Raw genomic sequence first — 18,519 nt, forward strand, 5'->3', positions numbered from 1 at the left:
GTGTGAATTCTATCTTGAATATCCTTTCTTGCTTTTAACTATTCGTATATAATTTACTGAATGCAGAGGGTGTACTGTCAGTCTTCATTCAGAGTTGAATCAATAGAAGCAGAGTGAAAAATTCATCTTGGCTGTTTTATTTCTGCAGTAATTTAGTGTAATTACAGTAGCCAGGATATCCAGGAGTCTACTTTAATAGAAGATAAATCCACTGTCAGCATTCATAATTGAGCCTGGGTTGGATTTCTGACACTACTTCCAATCTTCATGAAGACTGTTTGATTCGACCGTTGCCCACTTCTCCCCTTGCTCATTTCGACTCCGGCTGAATCCTTCAATTCTCCTTTCCTGGCTCAGTCCTGGACCTGAACCTGTTTGCACACTGACAGGCACTCTGCCGCCCGTCATCTCACTGGCACCAAGTCCCATTCACTGAGGTTCCCAGACTCGTACTCAAATCCGCATCATTCCTGGCTTTCAAGTCCCTCAGTGATTTGCTCCCTCACCGTCTCTGTAAATCTCGGCAATTCTGAACTTTGACACTCCCCTGGTTGCTGTCCCGCCTAAAGTTGTGTTTGTTTTTTTTAGTTTCGTGACACGCCTCCAGCTCTGTCTGGAATTGAACGCAGGCCTTCTGGCCTCGAGGTAGGGACACCACCAGTGGATCAGAAGATCCACCCTTCATCCTTGAGTAAGACCGGAGTTCTGAGGGGTATGGGGATAGTCGAAAGGATTGTTTTGCCGAAATGATTGTGAGAGGGAGGCTGTACCTCGGGATATTGGACAACATGACCCCGTGAAGGGCTGTGGCATCAGTTCGGTGGTGGAAAAAGTCTTTCACGTGAAAGTGGAGCTAGGGAAACACAGACACTTTTGGGGCTGAGTGGACTCACGATCGTGGAAGGGCTGTCTCGGCAAACAATGCACTCTTGTAGCAGTTTTCACTTTCGCTCTGGAGGCGGAAGTTGCTCCGTTAATGTGCTGTCTTTGTGTTGAGATTTTAGGTAAGCCGCGTCCGGACTGTCTCTTGCCAGGGCTTAGGATGTGTGGAGTGTCCCGGCCGCGCTGCGGGGGGATCGATCCCAAATACTTGGTGCTGAAACTGACCCTGGGAGTCTTCGCGACACTTTTCTGGGTAAGTGACCAACCAACAGCGTTTTAAAGGAAATTGTGCATGAGTCACGAAAGCTGATTTGGCTGCATGTGTCAACAGACCAGCAGCGTCAGATCCTAATTTTTTTTGTTAAGAGGGCGATTGTTTTATTTTAGTCCTAACTTCGCCTTTTGCTGCTCCGATTGATCTATCTCTTTCTTTCATTTTCCATTGAAGGGGAAGTCTGTGGCGTTCGCGAATGGGATTGATTATTGTCTACAGACCTGATTTGAGCGCTTAAAGATCAATTCTTTATCGGTCCTTTTCAGAAAGGCTAACAGGCAAAATGTACCTTTTTTGGAAAATCAAAACAAAGATTTTTTTTACAGTGGTGTTTTGTACTTTAAGGATTTTAAATTAACCTTGTTATCTTGCACTCTCCCCATTATCCTAAGCTCTGCAATCACATCCTATATAATAAACTTAACATTACCATATACTAATTATGAAATTTATGATTTTCAGAATGAGATATAGTGCGGGACCACACTACAAAAACTCTACCAACCTAAATGTGACCGGTGTTTCTCAATTTATATTGGACGCTCCCTGATTCCACTAACCTATTTTTTGAAATGGACCACTTTTATTTGTAACAGGAGATATGTCCTTCGAATAAAACAAGACCAATTGGCTTTTTAAAAATCTGTTAGTTTATTGTAATAATTTAAATTAATCCAACTGTACACTTGCCACCCCATTGCCCTCAATCTGAAATTAATCTCACCATATTCTTCTCTCCACTGTCCTATGTTTTGCTATCACATCTTGTATAATAGATCTAACATTTTCCCAACAACAAATGTTAAACTAACTGGCCTGCAGGCAGCATTTTTTTACCTGTCTATTTTTGAATGAAGATGTTACATTGACAGTTTACAGTCTCTGAAACTTCTCCAGGACCGAAGGATTCTTGGAAGATTTTATCAGGGCATTCAGTATCTCTGTAGCTACTTTATTCATTTGTCTTGGATGAAACCGATCGAATGGAGGGTACCCGTAGGCCTTCATCCCCAGTATTTCCCAAAGTACTTTTGCTCTTGTGCTGAGGAAAGTGATGTGGATGTGGTGCCTGGTTTGCTTCAGGATGTGGTGGAGCAGTTTCAAGGCCGAAGAGATTACAAGAGAGTGGGAGAGAGATTCCCTGAAGTTGGTTTGGAGGGAGGAGGGTAACTTCTTCAGGTTAGGCATCCCTGGAGGAGGCTTCGCAGTGATGTTAAAATTGTGATCAGAGATAATGGGAACTGCAGATGCTGAAGGGTCTAGGCGCGAAACGTCAGCTTTTGTGCTCCTAAGATGCTACTTGGCCTGCTGTGTTCATCCAGCTTCACACTTTGTTATCTTGCTCTTGTGCTTGTTATTTTGTTCTCTTTCTCACTTCATATCTTATTTTGCACCTTAATTCTGTCGTAATTTTGAAATGCTATTAATGTCTTCTACCATGAAGACTGTTGCAAGCTATTTATTTAACACTTCTTCCAATTCTTGGTTTCCCATTGTTATTTCCCCAGCCTCTTTCTCTAATGGACCTATAATTATTTTAGCCCCTCTCTCTCTCTCTCTTTTTATATATTAAAAGAAGGTCATTCTATCAAACACATGACATAGAGGAGGCGATGGCCTAGTGGTGTTAATTGCTGCACTGTTAATTTAGAGACCCTGTAATGTTCTGGGTGTCTGTGTTCAAATATTGTCACAGCAGATGGTGGAATTTGAATTTTTGGAATTCACATTTTGAATGATGAAATTTATATTAATTGAAAATTGAATTCAATAAATATCTGAAACTGGGACTCTGATGGTTACCAGGAAACTGTTGTTGGTTTTTGGAAAAGTCCATCTGGTTCACTAATGCCCTTTAAGGAAGGTAATTGCCATCCTTATCTGTTCTGGATGACATGTGACTCCAGACCCACAGCAATGTGGTTGGCTCTTAACTGCCCTCTCCGCAAGTAGAGATGGGCAATAAATGCTGGCCTACCCAGCAACGTTCTCATCCTGTGTGTGAAATTAAAAATTGAAATATGATAGAGAGGAGTGTGAAATTGTTGAATTTGTTTGAAAAAATGAGCAGAGAAAATATTAACTAAATTGTGTAATATTAACAAAGGGTGCAGGAACAGAGAGACAAATGAATGTGTGCACATAAATTCTAAATGGGTTTCCCAAATATATAAACAGAGAAAGAGAGTACAAAAGCAAGGAAATTACTTTAAATCTTAGCAATGGCTATTGGACCTCAGATGGAGAATTGTGTTGAATTTTGATTATCATATTTTAAGCAAGAAGATGGAGTGGCTTTTTACAAAAACAGTAGGGGATTGAGCATTTTTGGGGTTTAAATAGACTGGAGATGCTGGTGATGTTACACAAAGAGCAGAGAAGTTTAATAGGAATTTTGATTGAGGAGTTCGGAGTCATGGGCAGTTCTGATGGAGCAGAGATTTTTTTGAAACAGAGAAGTTTACTAAGCCCCAAGGGCATGGTTTGAAGGTGATTTGTGAAAGCAGCAAAGCTAACACAAGGAAATATGTTTTCAAGCAGCAGTTTGGAGTGTACTGAATGCAGGTGAAAGCAGAATCAGTAATACAATTTGAAAGAAATATGAAAGAAAATAATTCAGATAGCTGTGGCGAGTAGAGGAGTGTGATAAATTTCAACCAAATAGCTGGAATTGATTTGATGGACCAAACGGTCTCCGTCTGAACAATAGGTTTGATCAATCTACAAGTTGAGAAATAAAAAGACTTGAACTTGTGCAGTAGCTCATAACTTTTGGATGTGCCAAATTGTTTTGCAACCTTGAAGCACTTTTTGTATAGTTGTCACTGTTGTAAGGTAGGAGAAATGAAAGCCAATTTGCACACAGTAAACTCCAATGAATGGCAGCATAATAATGAGAAGATAATTTCATCCATAAATTTGGTCAGAACACTGGGGAGAACTGTGCCCTTTGAACAGTAGTCAAACCCTTTATGTCCACCTGATATAGCAGTTAGGCCTTAGTTTAGTATCTTGTCCAGTTGGCAGTCTTTGTAACAATGCAGCCCTCAGGATTGCACTTGTTTTATGTACGAGAATAGAAACTTCTCAGGGTTTGAGGGATATAGGCCAAGGCAAAATTTATGGTACAATTGGAGGAGAGAATCTGTGAAGCCTAGATTGATATCGGGGCATTTCACTTCATCATTTATTCTCAGTGTCAGGCCAAGTTTCTCACTGGGGAGCAGCAATTTGCCACTTCAATTGGGTGGGGAACAAACTGCACTTTGGGGCACAATCCACAAACATCAGTCACACGGCTCCCTTAGTCATGAACAATTACCAACTCCTCTTGACTAACACAACATTTTGTTGACCCACTGCTGGCAGTTCAGACTTGTATTGCAGGGCATTGAATGGCTGCGTGGACAAGTGCCCAGCCCACAAATTGTGTACTTCATGGATACCGCTTGCTCCTGTGACACTAAGTCACTGTGCAACTACCTGCATGTTTAACTCATGCCTTGTTTCTCCATGCCTTGCTCTGCCAGTCAGCATTGCTACACAACCAGCCAGCTTGCCTTGTGAGGTAGGTCATTAAAGAGACAAGAAACATGGGGCTGGGCTAACACAGCAGGTCAGACAGCATCAGCGGAGTAGGAAAGTCAATACTTCAGGCTGAAACCTTTTGTCAGGCCTGGAGAGAGACAGGGGCATCCAGAATTAATTAGGGGTTGTGGGGTGGGGAATGGTAGCTGGTGTGGTGAAAGGTGGATGCAGGTCACTGGTTATAGCGATTGATCAGTAGGAAGGGTGGAACAAATATGTGAGTGGGAAGATGGACAGGTTAGGACAGGACAGGGAGGCAGGACATGGGATAAGGCTGGGTGGTAGGGATTTTGAAGCTGGTGAAGTTCCTACTATCTCTGAATCAATATTCAGGCCGTTGGGATGTAAGCTTCCAAAGCGAAATATGGGGTGTGTTGTTCCTCCAGTTTATGTTTGGCCTGACTCTGACAGTGGAGGAGGCTCGGGATGGACATGTCGTCAGGGGAATGTGAGAGGGAATTAAAACGGATGGCAACCAGCAGGTCAGGTTGTTGACGCATGGAGAGCGCAGATGCTCTGTGAACTGGTCCCCTTGTCTGTGTTTGGTCCCCAGGATATCTGGGCTGACCTGGAGTAGAACACCTCATTCTGGGAGCAGATGTGGTGGAGACAGAGGAATTGAGAGTATGGGAAAATATTTGAGAGGAGGTGTAGTTAAGATAGTTGTGGGAGTCCGTGCGTTCGAAATGGATGTCAGTGGTGAGTTGGTTTCTGGAGATGGAGATGGAGGTGGAGGTGGAGATGGAAATGGAAAGATCCAGAAAGGTTGTCAGAAATGGTCCAGGTGAATTTGAAGGCAGGGTGGAAGGTGTTGGCAAAGTTGATGAACTGCTCAAGCTCCTTACGGGAGCACACGGCAACACCAACACAGTCATCAATACAACAGAGAAAGAGGTGAGGGATGGTGCTGGTGTAGTTGTGGAAGAGAGTTTGTTACTCAAATCCTACAAAGAGACAGGCATAGCTTGGGGCCTTGCAGGTGCCCATGGCCACTCCTTTGGTTTGTTGGAAGTCGGATGAATCAAAGGAAAAGTTGTTGAGGATGAGGATCAGTTCTGCCTAGCGAATGAGAGTGTCAGTGGAGGGCGACTGGTTGGGCCAACCGGAGAGGAAGAAGTAGATTGTTCCATCTTCCGCTGTACACATAAACTTTCTGAGACCAGTCTCACCTGCATTTTTCTCTATATAAATCCTCGTTGGTCTCCAGAGAGAAGGCCTAAAAAATGTAATTAGAAATGTAATTATTCCCTCAGCATCGCTTGCTGGTTATAAAGAAAACAGTAAATAGAACAAGGAAGAAACAGATGGCAGTCTGTTTCTGTGGAGCTGTCAGGAAGAAACAGGCAAGATCAATAGCTCTGCTTGCCATTTTTGTTAGTTGCTTACAGAAATGGAGGAATACTCTGAATTGTGTGCATGTGTGTTTATCTGCATTTAGTTGTGCATGGGTGTGAGAGTACGTGCACAGTTGTATGTGTTCACCTGAAACATTAAGAGACCATGCCTGTGAGTATATGTCTGTGTGACAGTGGGTCTGTGAATGTTTCTGCATATGAGTGAGTCTGTGAATATGTATGTGTGAAAATCACTCTGTCAGGGAAAGTGCACAGCCAAGAAATGTGGCTTTATGGTGTCAGATTTTGTGGTGCTTCGGATGCCCTTTGGACTTGACATATTGCTGGGTGAGGCTGTGAGTACATGTGCAGGCAACGCAGTAGAACTGATTTGATGCCAGTGCTTTCATTGTAAAATGTAACATGTTTGCTAAAAGAAGTACCAAGTCACTAAAACAGTTTGGTTCCCGACAGTAGCATATGAAGAAAGCAAACAACCGTTGGAGTTTGAATCTATCCAACAAACAAACCAAAGGCACCTCTTACTTTTGCAGAATTATAATTGTATATTATTGAGCTACCAGGAGGGTCTGATAACTGAACAGAACCCTATTTAACTCTGGCAGAAAGACCTTGTACTGTGGTCTTTCCCCAGTGTGCCTTGGTGGCTGCTGCCTCAACCTTTAGGGCACTTCAGCTAATACTGTTTGTGTGATGCAGATGAACATTTACTCGACAGTTGGAAGGATTCTTCCTTCATTGCTTGTTAAAGGAACCATTAACTACTTTCAGGTTAGTTGCCGATGGATTTCGGTTGGCCATCAATGTGAATTGCCAAGAGCTCTGTGGTTGCTGAAGCCCAAAGGGCAAATACTGAAGGACTTTGACATGATCTGCTCCAACAATAAAATTGATTGCAATAATTTGCATCCCTTTCCAATGACTAAATCAGAGAGCAAGAAGGCAATAGGCTCTGGAAGCAATTCCCCAAACTGAACCTTACTGAGGATCAGGATGTCAGATGTCTCTGCTTCACACAGGATGTCTTCACTGAGGTGTGCCAATTGCTGTAACCTCAGAGCAGAGTGAGGACAGCATTGCCAATGGCTGGAAAGGTGACCATGGTCTCCTCTGGCTGGCTGCTTCCAGACTGGAGCAGACGATATTTGTAACATTTTCTAGTTGGCAATGCACTGTTGTTCTGAGGGCAGGTCACTAAGACTCTGGAGTCTCAGATGCTTTCACTGATACTGACAGCTCATGTGAAGTCACCAAAAGTCTCATGGTGCAACAACCTTGGGATTCCAACTTTATCATTCATTGTAATAGACATCTCCTCTCACTGCCTTTTGCGCAGTTGGACAAAGGAGTCTCTGGCCTGCTGCTGGTCTCCCATCCACCACGTCCTCCGAGATATCTCGAGAAATAACAGAGGACTTTGGAGCTCTCCCTCTCTCTGATTTGTTGTACTGTTAATCATTCACTGTTCTTTCTCCACATTCCCTGCCATACGTTCTAATACCGCTTCACTTTAAAAGGTGCAAACTGGCTTTCAGTGGTGCTACCATCAAACAAACCTGAGGCGTACTGGGATAACAAGGTGTGGAGCTGGATGAACACAGCAGGCCAAGCAGCATCAGAGGAGCAGGAAGGTTGACGTTTTGGGCCTAGTGTACTGGCACTTGGCAGCACACTTAACACTATCTGCATGCAGCCCTCATATAAATTACCAAGCAGTTCAATGTACAAAACCTGCATTGGAAAGTGGGCACCATTTAATAATATGTTGCACAGTTTTGGGGGAACATAGTGGCAATGGGAAACCGGAGACCCTGGCTGATGCTTTGCAGATATAGGCTCAAATGTTAGCAGGCCTAAGAATTATTCAATTAATAAACATAAAATGTAAGCTCAGTTATGGTAACTGTGATAAAATCCCATCTGGCCCACTAACATCCTTCAGAGAAAGAAATCTGCCACCATTACCTGGTCTAAACTACGTGAGGCACCAGATGTTGCCTTCTGACATGGCCTGCAAGCCAGTCAATCAAGAGCATTTCCAGATGCTGATCTACAAATGCTGATCTTGCCAGCAATATCCAATGTAAGAATTAAGAAAAGCATGCCTGATCTTGGGGTCCTTCAGTGTGTGTGTGTTTCACCTATTTTTCTATTTGTTTGTGTTTAAGTTTATTTTCAAGGAGTAAACTGTCTGAGAACAGCTGAGAGGGATGAATTCAATAGCTTTGGACCTTTTCCCGCACCAAATCATACTCAATTGGTATGATGGCCGGGTTGGGAACACACAGACACAGTGTTTAGTAAACACAGCAGAAAGGTTGCTTCTACCTTTCTTTCCACAGTGTCAACCTCCAAGCTGCAGGCAGTAGCAGCTGAATTTAATGATACCTTATAAAAAGGTCAGACAAAAGCCTTGCTGTTAGAGACTGCCAGATGAGTATACTGTGCCCTCTCAGGGCTTTATTGCTTTTTAAAATTCATGCCACAGGGTCCAATTAAAATTTTGAATGGTGAGAAAAAGACAATTGATACCTGGAGCAGTTGTCTTTGTGACCCCCCCCCCCCCGCAACAGTTCAAGAAGGCATTTCACCACCACCTTCTACAAGTAGATTAGGAATGGGCATAAATGATGGCCGAGCCAATGATGTCCACATGCCAAGTGCAAAAACGAATGTGTCTTAGCCTGCGTGTCTGCCGGCCATTGAAAGCAATCAGTCATTCCTTGAAAGCACTGAAAACATAACATTTGTGAACTCTCAATGGAAGCCCTGCACCATTTTTTACATCAGCTCAGGGTGCTCTTGCAGTCTCCGTTGACCTCATTGCTTGTAAACGCCTTAATTCTGCTGGCCTTATCGGGATGATGATGAGCTGAAGTATGATTCCAAAGAGACTCTCATCCAAGGAGTCATAAAGGGTGAGGCCACTTTACTTCCATGTCTCAGGCAGCCTTCATAATAGCTCTTCTAAAACATCAGGATAATGTCGAAAGGAGAGAGCATTGAAAAATTCCACAGAGGCTGGGAGCCTGTCACTCTTTACTTACAAGTAAAAAATCCCTAACTACATCCAACTGTCCTTTCTATCACTGTTAAACCTATTTTACTCTCAACCTGTTTAGAGTTTAATTACATATCGCTGGAGTGGGTGGGATTTGAACTCAGGTGTCACAGTAGGAACACTACCACTGTGCCACAAGAAGACACTTTTTATATATCAGCCAGGGCTCCCTGATTGGAACAGATTAACACCCTGAATCAGGGAACTTTGGTTATATGAGGGCCAGTTGGCTGACCTCAATACAATCACTATGAACACATTCAAATTCAATGATCCCTCTCTGTTCAATCACCAAATTCAGATGTATGGATTCACATTAATGAAGGACAGCTCATGACAATGAAGAATGTTTTCTTGACAGTTTTAAGCCATCGGTGAATGCATTGATGATGTTTGAAAATTAAATACTGATTTAGATAAGAATTCCTTTGTGTCAGTCGAAAGATTCTGACCTTGCAGGGCAAGTGTGTGTAAATGTCGACAGCATGACAATGTGCACAAATCCATCAGATGGTTGCCTGATGTCGATCTGTCTAACAATTGATCAATACCTGGAATCTAATTAATCTGTAAAAGCAACTTTAATACATCCTAGGGTCATCAGAATTAATTGTGGAACATCCTTATTGATTGTAGAACACCCTTACTGCTTGCTTTGGCTCAGACCAATTAACTCAGTCCAGATCATGGATATCCCAAAGAGGATTAAGTTGAAATTTAGAAATTGGTTAAAGTTACAACACATAATTATATTCCCTAAGAGCATTATTTGCTTTTCACCATTACAAAGCAAAGTACCATTTACAACTTCACTACTGCAGCAGTCCATGCCCAAATGCAGCAAGACACTTGCCCCTACAACATCTAGGTTCAGGCTGACAAGTAACTTTTGTGTCACACAAGTGCCACGACACCCTCCAACGAGAGAGAATCTAACCATCATCCCTTGACATTTAACAGCATTAAGTCATCACTGAATCCCTACAATCAATGGCCTGGGGGGTGACCATTGAAAAGAAATTAACTGGACCAACCACAAAAGTACTGGCATTACAACAGCAGGTCAGAGGCTAGTAATCCTGCAGAGAGTAACTCACCTCTTCACTCCCCAAAGCCTGTCCACCATGGAAAAGGCACAGGTCAGGAGTGTGATGGAATACACCCCACTTGCCTGGATGAATGCAGCTCCAACAACATTCAAGAAGCTTGGCACCATCCAAGACAAAGTCTCCCACTTGATTTGGCACCACATCTACAAACATTCACTCCCACTACCACCAACATTCAGTATCAGCAATGTGCACCATTTACAAGTTGCACTGCAGAAATTTACTTTTTATTTTGTCCTTTGATGGCACCTTCCAAACCCATAACTACCCCCACTCCAAGGAAAAGGGCAGCAGATCATGTGCAAGTGACCATGGGCCAAAAAATGGATGTTCTAATTGACCCACAGCTGGGGGAATCAGGCCCGACAGAAAAGTGGCCAAACTAAACTAAACAGCAGTCTGCAGCTATTGGCTGCAGAGAACAGAGGAAATAAAGATCAAAGTGATTACAAAGTTTCAAGAAAAACCAGATACAATCACTTTGGGGTTTGTGCATTGGAGAAGTGTCGATCAGGCATCTCGATTGCCTGAATATATGTACTTTACACCTCCTGGGTTCAGAAACAGTGAAGGGTGTTGGCTTGACCCCATTGAATGATTTGAATCCAGCTCATGCCCTGATTGGCCAAAGGCCATGGAATATTCTGGAAGAGATAAGAACACACCTCTGGATGTCACCCTCTCAATGGTGACACACTGTCAGTGAAGGCTCAGCAAAGACTCCCAGCGAAGACTTGCAACAAGATTTGTGGCTGAAAACCATGCAGCAATCCAAGAAGACCCAAGACAAGATCTGTCCTGACTCCTGCGAGACCCACCTTTGTGGAAAAGAGCCAGGAAGAGGAAGGAGATTCTAACAGCCCAGCTCAAACACATGGGTCATAGTGGTTAATATCCTTTCTCAGACAGATAGACCGAGATAGGGAGTAAATACTGTGGGAATTTGGGAAATGCTGACATACAGCTTTAAGAAGGAATATTTTGTGAATAAAATCAAGTTGAACCGCAAACGAAATCTGTTTTAAGACGTAACCTGGTCGAAGTGTCCAAACCATGGACAACATAATTCACATGAACAACACCACTTGCAAAGTTCCCTCCAGGCCACTCACCATCCTGACTTGGAAATATATTACCACTCCTTTAGTATCACTGGATCAAAATACCAGGACTCCCTCCCTAGTAGCACTGTGGGTGTACCTGCAACAAATGCGTTGCAGCGATTCAAGGAGGCAACTCACTGTCATTTCTCGAGGGCGGTCAGGAATGTACAATAAATGCTGGTCCGGACAGCAATGCCTAGAGCAGATGAATGAATAAAAAGCATGTGCTGCATGCATCAAGTTCTTGCAGATGTTGTAGCTACTTTCTCTCATTCACACTTTCATCTTTCCCCCGTTCCTCCAGTTGCTGCTGGAACAGATAATTTTACTTCACTGTGCTGACAAAGCTGAGAGATATATATTTCTGTTAGACTATTTCCTGCACATGCCTGAGGGAAAGCATGGCTGAGAAAATGTGGCTCTCGTGGGAATTAGTCCCATTTTCAAAACAAGGTCATTAAAATTGAAAATTCAAGCTCAATAAACACAATCAGTTTTCAAAAACAGAGTGCACCTGCAGAATGGCTATGCTCTGACAATGTCTTATTCATGTGCTATAGTGGGTGACTAATTTTAGTGGCATTTTTATATATTGACCATTTCATTGCCCCGCTGAGATCAGTGATATTTGAGTGAGTTCCTCTGTTATGAGTAGGTTAATGTTAATAAGGGACAGATCAACAACAATGCAGGTGAGATGCAATGATTATTCCTTCACATGCGGCAGTTACCAAAAACTGCTGATCCTGGACTCAGATACTCATTTGTGAGAAGCTGCTTTCGTTAAAGTTTGAGCTTAGTGGATCTTGTGAGTGAATTGGGCAGACAATGGCAGAATAGACTCATGAGACTACAGTATTAATCTTACACCCAAATTGATGATTTCCACACTCAGTGTTGCAGCTGCTTGCTGACTCTGTTGTATTGAATGGCCTCTTGGTTGTACCAACTCTTGGAGTGAACTACAAAATCTAGACTGTGTCAGTTAGGAAATAAACGATATAAGCAAAGATCATGTGTTGAGCTGCAGCCATAAATCAGTGCTAATACTGTCCTTGCTCAGCAAGAAGCTTGTGAGTTCAAAGCCCACTCCAGACTCATGACTTGCCAATTCTAGGCTGTCAGCTATTATTAAGTGAATGAAAGAGCCAATATTTACACCCAGTCTTCAGTTAAGAGTCAGTGCTGCATTGTTGGAAGCTCTATGCTGCAGCAGAGACATAAAATTGAGGTTTTCTCTGCCTTTTAAAATGGATGTAAAAGACTCACTGGATCTGTAGAATGAAGATTAACGGAGTTCTCCTGAACATCCTGACAGTATTCATCCCTCAACCAACTCAATCAAAAATTAACAAAAAGCTGTTGTCTGGTTATGATCACATTGTTGTTTGTGGGAGCTTGCTGAGCACAATTTAACTGCAGTGACTACATTGACTGTATTTCACTACATTACAACAGTGCAACACTTCAAGAATGCTTTATTAGTTGTAAGGTCTAAGGGACATCCTTAATATCTGTAAAAGATACTGTATAAATGCAAATCTTATTTTTTAATTTATGTGAAGCATTATTTGTTGCCTTTCTGACATCCTTTCTCTAAGCTACAGCTGCTTGTAGACATTGAATTGACCTGATTTGGGAACTTCCACAATTTTAAGAAGAAACAGTAAATATTTTAAAGTTTGATTCCTTCATTAAAAGGCTGAACGTTTTAAGACTAACACCAATGCAGTTTGTGGTTCCTATTTTATTGTCAATGTGCACTGATAGTCAAACTGAATGCAACTGAAATGGAAGATAAAATCAAAGCCTATTTAAAGAGTTCTGCTCCCTCTTGTTGCTGTACAGTAATCAGGGTATGGATGATGGTCGCGGCTATACTTCTGTTGACAATCACAGCCTGTTGTTGTTGGCCTATTAATAACAATAGAGATGACAGGCATGGCATTGCCATTAGGCTGCTACTCCACCCTGGTAATGCCATTTCTTCCTGGAGTCTGATATCGAACCCATTGTCAATCTTTCTGGATACGTTCCTACTGCTAGTTGTTTGTTTGCTTGACCAATTTAAAAAATGGAATAGCTCCCTCCACCACTGAAGCATGGTGCTATGGTGTACACTTTACAAAATGCACTGCAAAAATTCACCAAACATCTTTAGACAGGACCTTCCAACACACGAACATCCAGAAGGACAAAGGCAGCTGATACATCACCAACTGCAAAATTCACATAACCCTCCCCACGCCTGCAAGACACACGCCATCCTGAATTCAAACTTGATCACAGTTCCTTCATTGCCACTGTGTCAAAATCCTGGAACTCCCTTTCTAACAACTGTCCCAACCCCACATTCTGCAGCAGTCCATAAAGGCAGCTTACCACTATCTTCCCTGGTGCAGTCAGGGATGGGCAATAAATGCTGGCCCACATGAATGAATTTTAAAAAAGGCAGCAGGGGTGGATTCAATCACAAATTACCAATTTGAGGAAACTTATTTTTTACCTTTCAGAACTCATTTATGAATTAACAGTCATTTTTCAGTCATGATGAATGCACACTGCAATCCTTTAATTCATAATGTATCATACTAATTTTTCATTAGCTCTCCCATTCCTTGAGGTAAAATTTTAAGTTGTAATTTAAATATTTACCCATGATCCAGCACCTTAGAAGCTGCTCGTTGCTGTAATTGATTATGAACTCTTTTTGAAATCCAATTTTTAATCCTGATGGTCCTAAATTGCAAGCACAGGCACTGTTCACATATTTGGCGTTGTTCACTGTCTGCACTGCAAATCAACAGAAAGCTCACCCCACAGTTTAATCATTCTAGTGAGGTTTTTTCCCAAGAATATCTTTTATTTATGAAATCTGTAAAATTACATTGCAAAATATTTCATATTGGACTTTATTGGAAGTGCAATCATGTTCAACTATTCTCCACAGAGCATGTTATAGTGTGAGGCGCCTCAATTCAATTGCAGTACATGACTATTTACCATATACATTGATGGTCAAACTTGCAGCCTGAGGGGTTCTACAAAATTATAAGCCCCTTGATGCACTATGGCTGAAAGGCAAGTGAGTTACATCTACTTCATTCAGTTCAAGCTGGAAAACAGGAAACAGCAGCAGGTTCTGCTGCGCAGGTTATCACTGACACTTTCAGGATCATGGCGTCAGCCAGTAGCAAGCCTTTACTCACTGGTTTCCAGAGGCTAAGACCATAATTGAGTGGCTTCTTTTGAAAAGCAAAACAGAGAAACAGGACATTGGGTCCTTCATCTCAACTCCAGCTAATAAGAAGAGTGCTTCAAAGTCAGGAATGTTTCAAGCATTAGTCGTTGCGAATTTGTGAATCAAGGAAAACAAGACCGATTAGTTGAGATGATTAGAAAAGAAAAATCTGATTCAGATTCATAATCTGCAAATCAAAAAAACTGCAGAAGAAGCATTCACACTGTCCCGGTGGTAGAGTTGCAATGCTAGAGGGTCAAGCTCTCATCTTCTCTCAGTCCTCATTTTCATTTATATGACTGACTGGTACTGGTCACGATAGTGGAATTAAAGGGTACAATTTCAATCAGTACCAAGTGAACTGCTTCAAAATGTCTTTTTTTAGAAAGAGGAGTACTTTGGGGAAGAAAGAGAATTCATTCTCTTCTGCTTCCGGGAGATTAATAAGGTTCAAATAGAACTCTGTGTTTTCACAAGTGCTTCTGATGCAGAAAGCGTTACAGTCTGTGTAAGGGAATAAATGCCTTGTTATTGTCAGAGTTGTGTGAGAGAAGGGGTAAGGGCACAGTGAGACCATGGTTATTTGATGAAAAAAAATGAGAAATTGCAGCTGCGGGACCTTGCCGAGTTGATTTGCTCTGTCAAGAAATTAAAGAAAGATTTCTTCATTATTTCGACAATTTCTCCTTGATTGCAGAAATATCTCCAGCTGCCATGAACTGGATCATGGAGACCTAGATTAATGAAACCCTGGCTCCCCTAAGTGCCTTCCTGTTTTGCACTTCTTAATTTCTCTATCCAGGCAGAGATTTTTCTGCCGCATTCATTAGATTAAAAAAGGTAATTGTTCGTCTTTAGTTCAATTGGAGTGCTGTGTGTGGAAGCAGTTGGAGTTAGCACTTGATTTTTAATCAAAGGCCGTATTTGCATCCCAGGTCACAGTTTGTTCTGGCCCCTTTGCACCAAAATTTCCTTCAAGCCCCATTCCAGAGATTGTAGCATGTAATATCAACTAACATTTCATTGCCCCACTGAGAAAGTGTTTTCATGTCAAAGGTGACGGCCTTTTAGAATGGGATGTTAAACTGAGGCTTAGTTGGCAGACTGCCTCTTGTTGCTTCGAAAGATCACCTGACACAATTTTAGATGAAGAGCAGAAATATTCTGCTGTTGTTCTGACCAAGGTTTGCTTTTGACCACTGTTTGATTTTGCACAATTTATTTATTTGCTGCTCATGCAACTTTATCAAGTACAACTTAGGTAACTTATATCCCATAAACACTTGGTGTGAAAGTACTTTTTTCTATTTGTTATCTTTATTCCCCTCGTGATAACACTCTTTTTGTGTCCAGCTGTGGATTTGTATTCTGGTTTACAATCCCTCTGGGATTGTTCTGATAGATCAAAAGACGGTGTTTTCTTCATTTCATCAAACAGTGGAACCTGGGTATCAATTTGGTCCTGCTGTATCCAAAAACCCCTTCATGTGCAGGATGTTTAGCATCTGCTGCAGGTTGCTGCTGTTCCTGTGCTTGCTGGTCCTCTTCCATTCCTCTGCGTCTTTGCTGCATTTTGATTGAACCTATCAGTTATGTTCTCAATGAACCTGTTTGGGATCACAAGGACCAGAGCAGATTGTTCGCAATGCAAGTAGTCATTACTTACATCCTTCACGCATGATGGATTGACATGCTGCTCCACACAGCAGGACATGCAACACTCTGACAAGGAGGGTCATAGCATGAGTCAACATGGAGATTTGACATTGAACCTTATTCTGACGAAACCATCAGTCATATCGCAAAGAAACAGGAGGACTTTGCATGTGCTATTCGAGCACTGACCTCTTCTCAACGAGCCTCACATCAACCACAAAAGGCATCATTGCATATAAAAGCAGGTCCCTTTGCAGTCTGAGGTGTTGCTGTCAATTAACAGTTGTTACAAGTAGAATTGAACCTTGGAAAGGGAGCAGCGAATGTCACTAAAATGATACCAAGCATTCAAGTTAATCATTTATGTCCCAGTCTCAGCTCAGTGGGTAATGTTCTTGTCTCTGAGTCAAAGCAGTGGGCATGCTGGGCAGCACAGTGGTTCAGTGGTTAGCACCGAGGTGCCATGGACCAAGGTTCGACCTCACCCTCAAAGACAGTCTGTGTGGAGTTTGCATATTCTCCCCGTGTCAGCGTGGGTTTCCTCCGGGTGCTCTGATTTCCTCCCACAGTCCAAAGCTGTACAGATTAGGTGGATTGGCCATCCTAAATTGCCCGTAGTGTCTAGGAATGTGCATGCTAGGTGGATTAGTCATGGGAAATGCAGAGTTATAGTGATAAGGTAGGAGGTTGTGGATCTGGTTGGAATGCTCTTCAGAGGGCCAGTATGGACTCAATGGGTCGAAGAGCCTGTTTTCACATTGTAGGGGTTCTAAGAAAACATTTTGGCTTTTGTGTGTTCATATGTTAAAATTTCACTCTGGTTTGGAAGTGTGTTTCAGATGAGACATTGAACTGAGGCAGTTGTCTCACTTGACATCAAAATCTCAATGCAGTGATGAAGACATGCTGTGTTCAGGTCCTGTATCATCTACTTGACAATGAGTTTAAATTTACAAGGACAGAAATGTCATTTCAGGACACATTTTTGCAGCAAATGTAAAATAGTGCTTATTGACAGCAGCATGAGCGTTCAATGTGTTCAATGTGAATAATGAAACAAGGTGGTTTGTTTTGTCAGTGGTTGCAGTACATGTTGCTATGGTACCATTAATGTTTCTTTTCCACCAGATGTTTTGTTGCTTTCAGCCAATGTTCTTTCAGTTAGTCCCTGTGATCCCTAATTCCGTTAAAATAGTTGTAAACAGAGCGGAACCTGAAAGCGATTGGAAAGGCACATTGGGAAACTACAATGGGTGACCAGCATTGGGATTGTATGGGAGCAAGTTGAAACCCACCTAACAAAGTCAAGAGTTTCCATCCAAATGGTGTTACAAATGTTGTGAATTTGCAAGTAGCAATGCATGTTTTAGTGCTCAGAAAAAGTTTAAAAAGGAACATTGTACCATCATAGCTTAGTACACCAAAGTTTCAGTTCACAAGAGAGTTATCAAAGATCATATAGAATCACAGAGTCATATAGCAAAGAAACAGACTGAACACAATCCCAAACTAAACTCGTCCCACCTGCCTGCTCCTGGCCCATATCCCTCCAAAACTTTCCTATTCATGTACTTATCTAACTGCCTTTTAAACATTGTAACTGTACCCACATCCACCACTTCCTCAGTAAGTACATTCCACATGTGAGCTACCCTCTGGGTAAAAAAATTGTTTCATGCCTTTTTAAAATCTCTCTCCTCTCCTTAAAAGTATGCCCCCTAGTCTTGAAATCCCCCATTGTAGGGAAAAGGCATTTACCATTAACCCTAAAAAAATATGGTTTTCATAAACATCTATAACGTCACCTCTCAACTTCCGATGCTCTAGTGAAAAAAGTTACAGCCTATCAAACCTTTCTTTATAGTTCAAACCTTCCATACCCAGCAACATCTTGGTAAATCTCTTCTGAATTCTCTCTAGCTTCACCATATCCTTCCTTTAACTGGGCAATCTGAGCTGGACATATTACTCCAAAAGAGGCCTCACTAATGTACTCTACAACTTCATCATGACTTCCCAACTCCTATACGCAAAGGTATGAGCAATGAAAGCAAGTGTGCTAATGCCTTTTTAAGCACCGTGTCGTTATATGATGCAAACTTCAAAGAATTATGTCCCTGAACCCATTGGTGTATCTCTTCTGCAACACTATCCAAGGACCTACCATTAACTGTATAAGTCCTGTACCAAAATGCAATACCTTGTATTTATCCAAATTGAACTCCATCTGCTATTTGTCAGCCCATTGAC

General features: G+C 42.0%; 1 protein-coding gene across 3 annotated transcripts in view; it reads left to right on the top strand.

Moving 5' to 3' along the window:
* Positions 1-612: 612 nt before the first annotated feature.
* The window catches only part of LOC125448044 (tetraspanin-15-like), a 153,331-nt gene continuing 135,424 nt past the window's right edge, over positions 613-18,519 (top strand). For 2 of the 3 annotated variants that reach the window (XM_048522984.2, XM_048522985.1), the window contains exon 1: positions 613-1,135. In XM_048522984.2, the coding sequence (XP_048378941.1) occupies positions 977-1,135 (159 nt within the window). In that variant the 5' untranslated portion in view covers positions 613-976. The remainder of the gene's footprint in view (positions 1,136-18,519) is intronic. The other variant, XM_048522987.2, reaches the window with a different exon arrangement.

The sequence above is a fragment of the Stegostoma tigrinum genome, chromosome 40, assembly GCF_030684315.1.
Source record: "Stegostoma tigrinum isolate sSteTig4 chromosome 40, sSteTig4.hap1, whole genome shotgun sequence".
Taxonomy (NCBI): domain Eukaryota; kingdom Metazoa; phylum Chordata; class Chondrichthyes; order Orectolobiformes; family Stegostomatidae; genus Stegostoma; species Stegostoma tigrinum.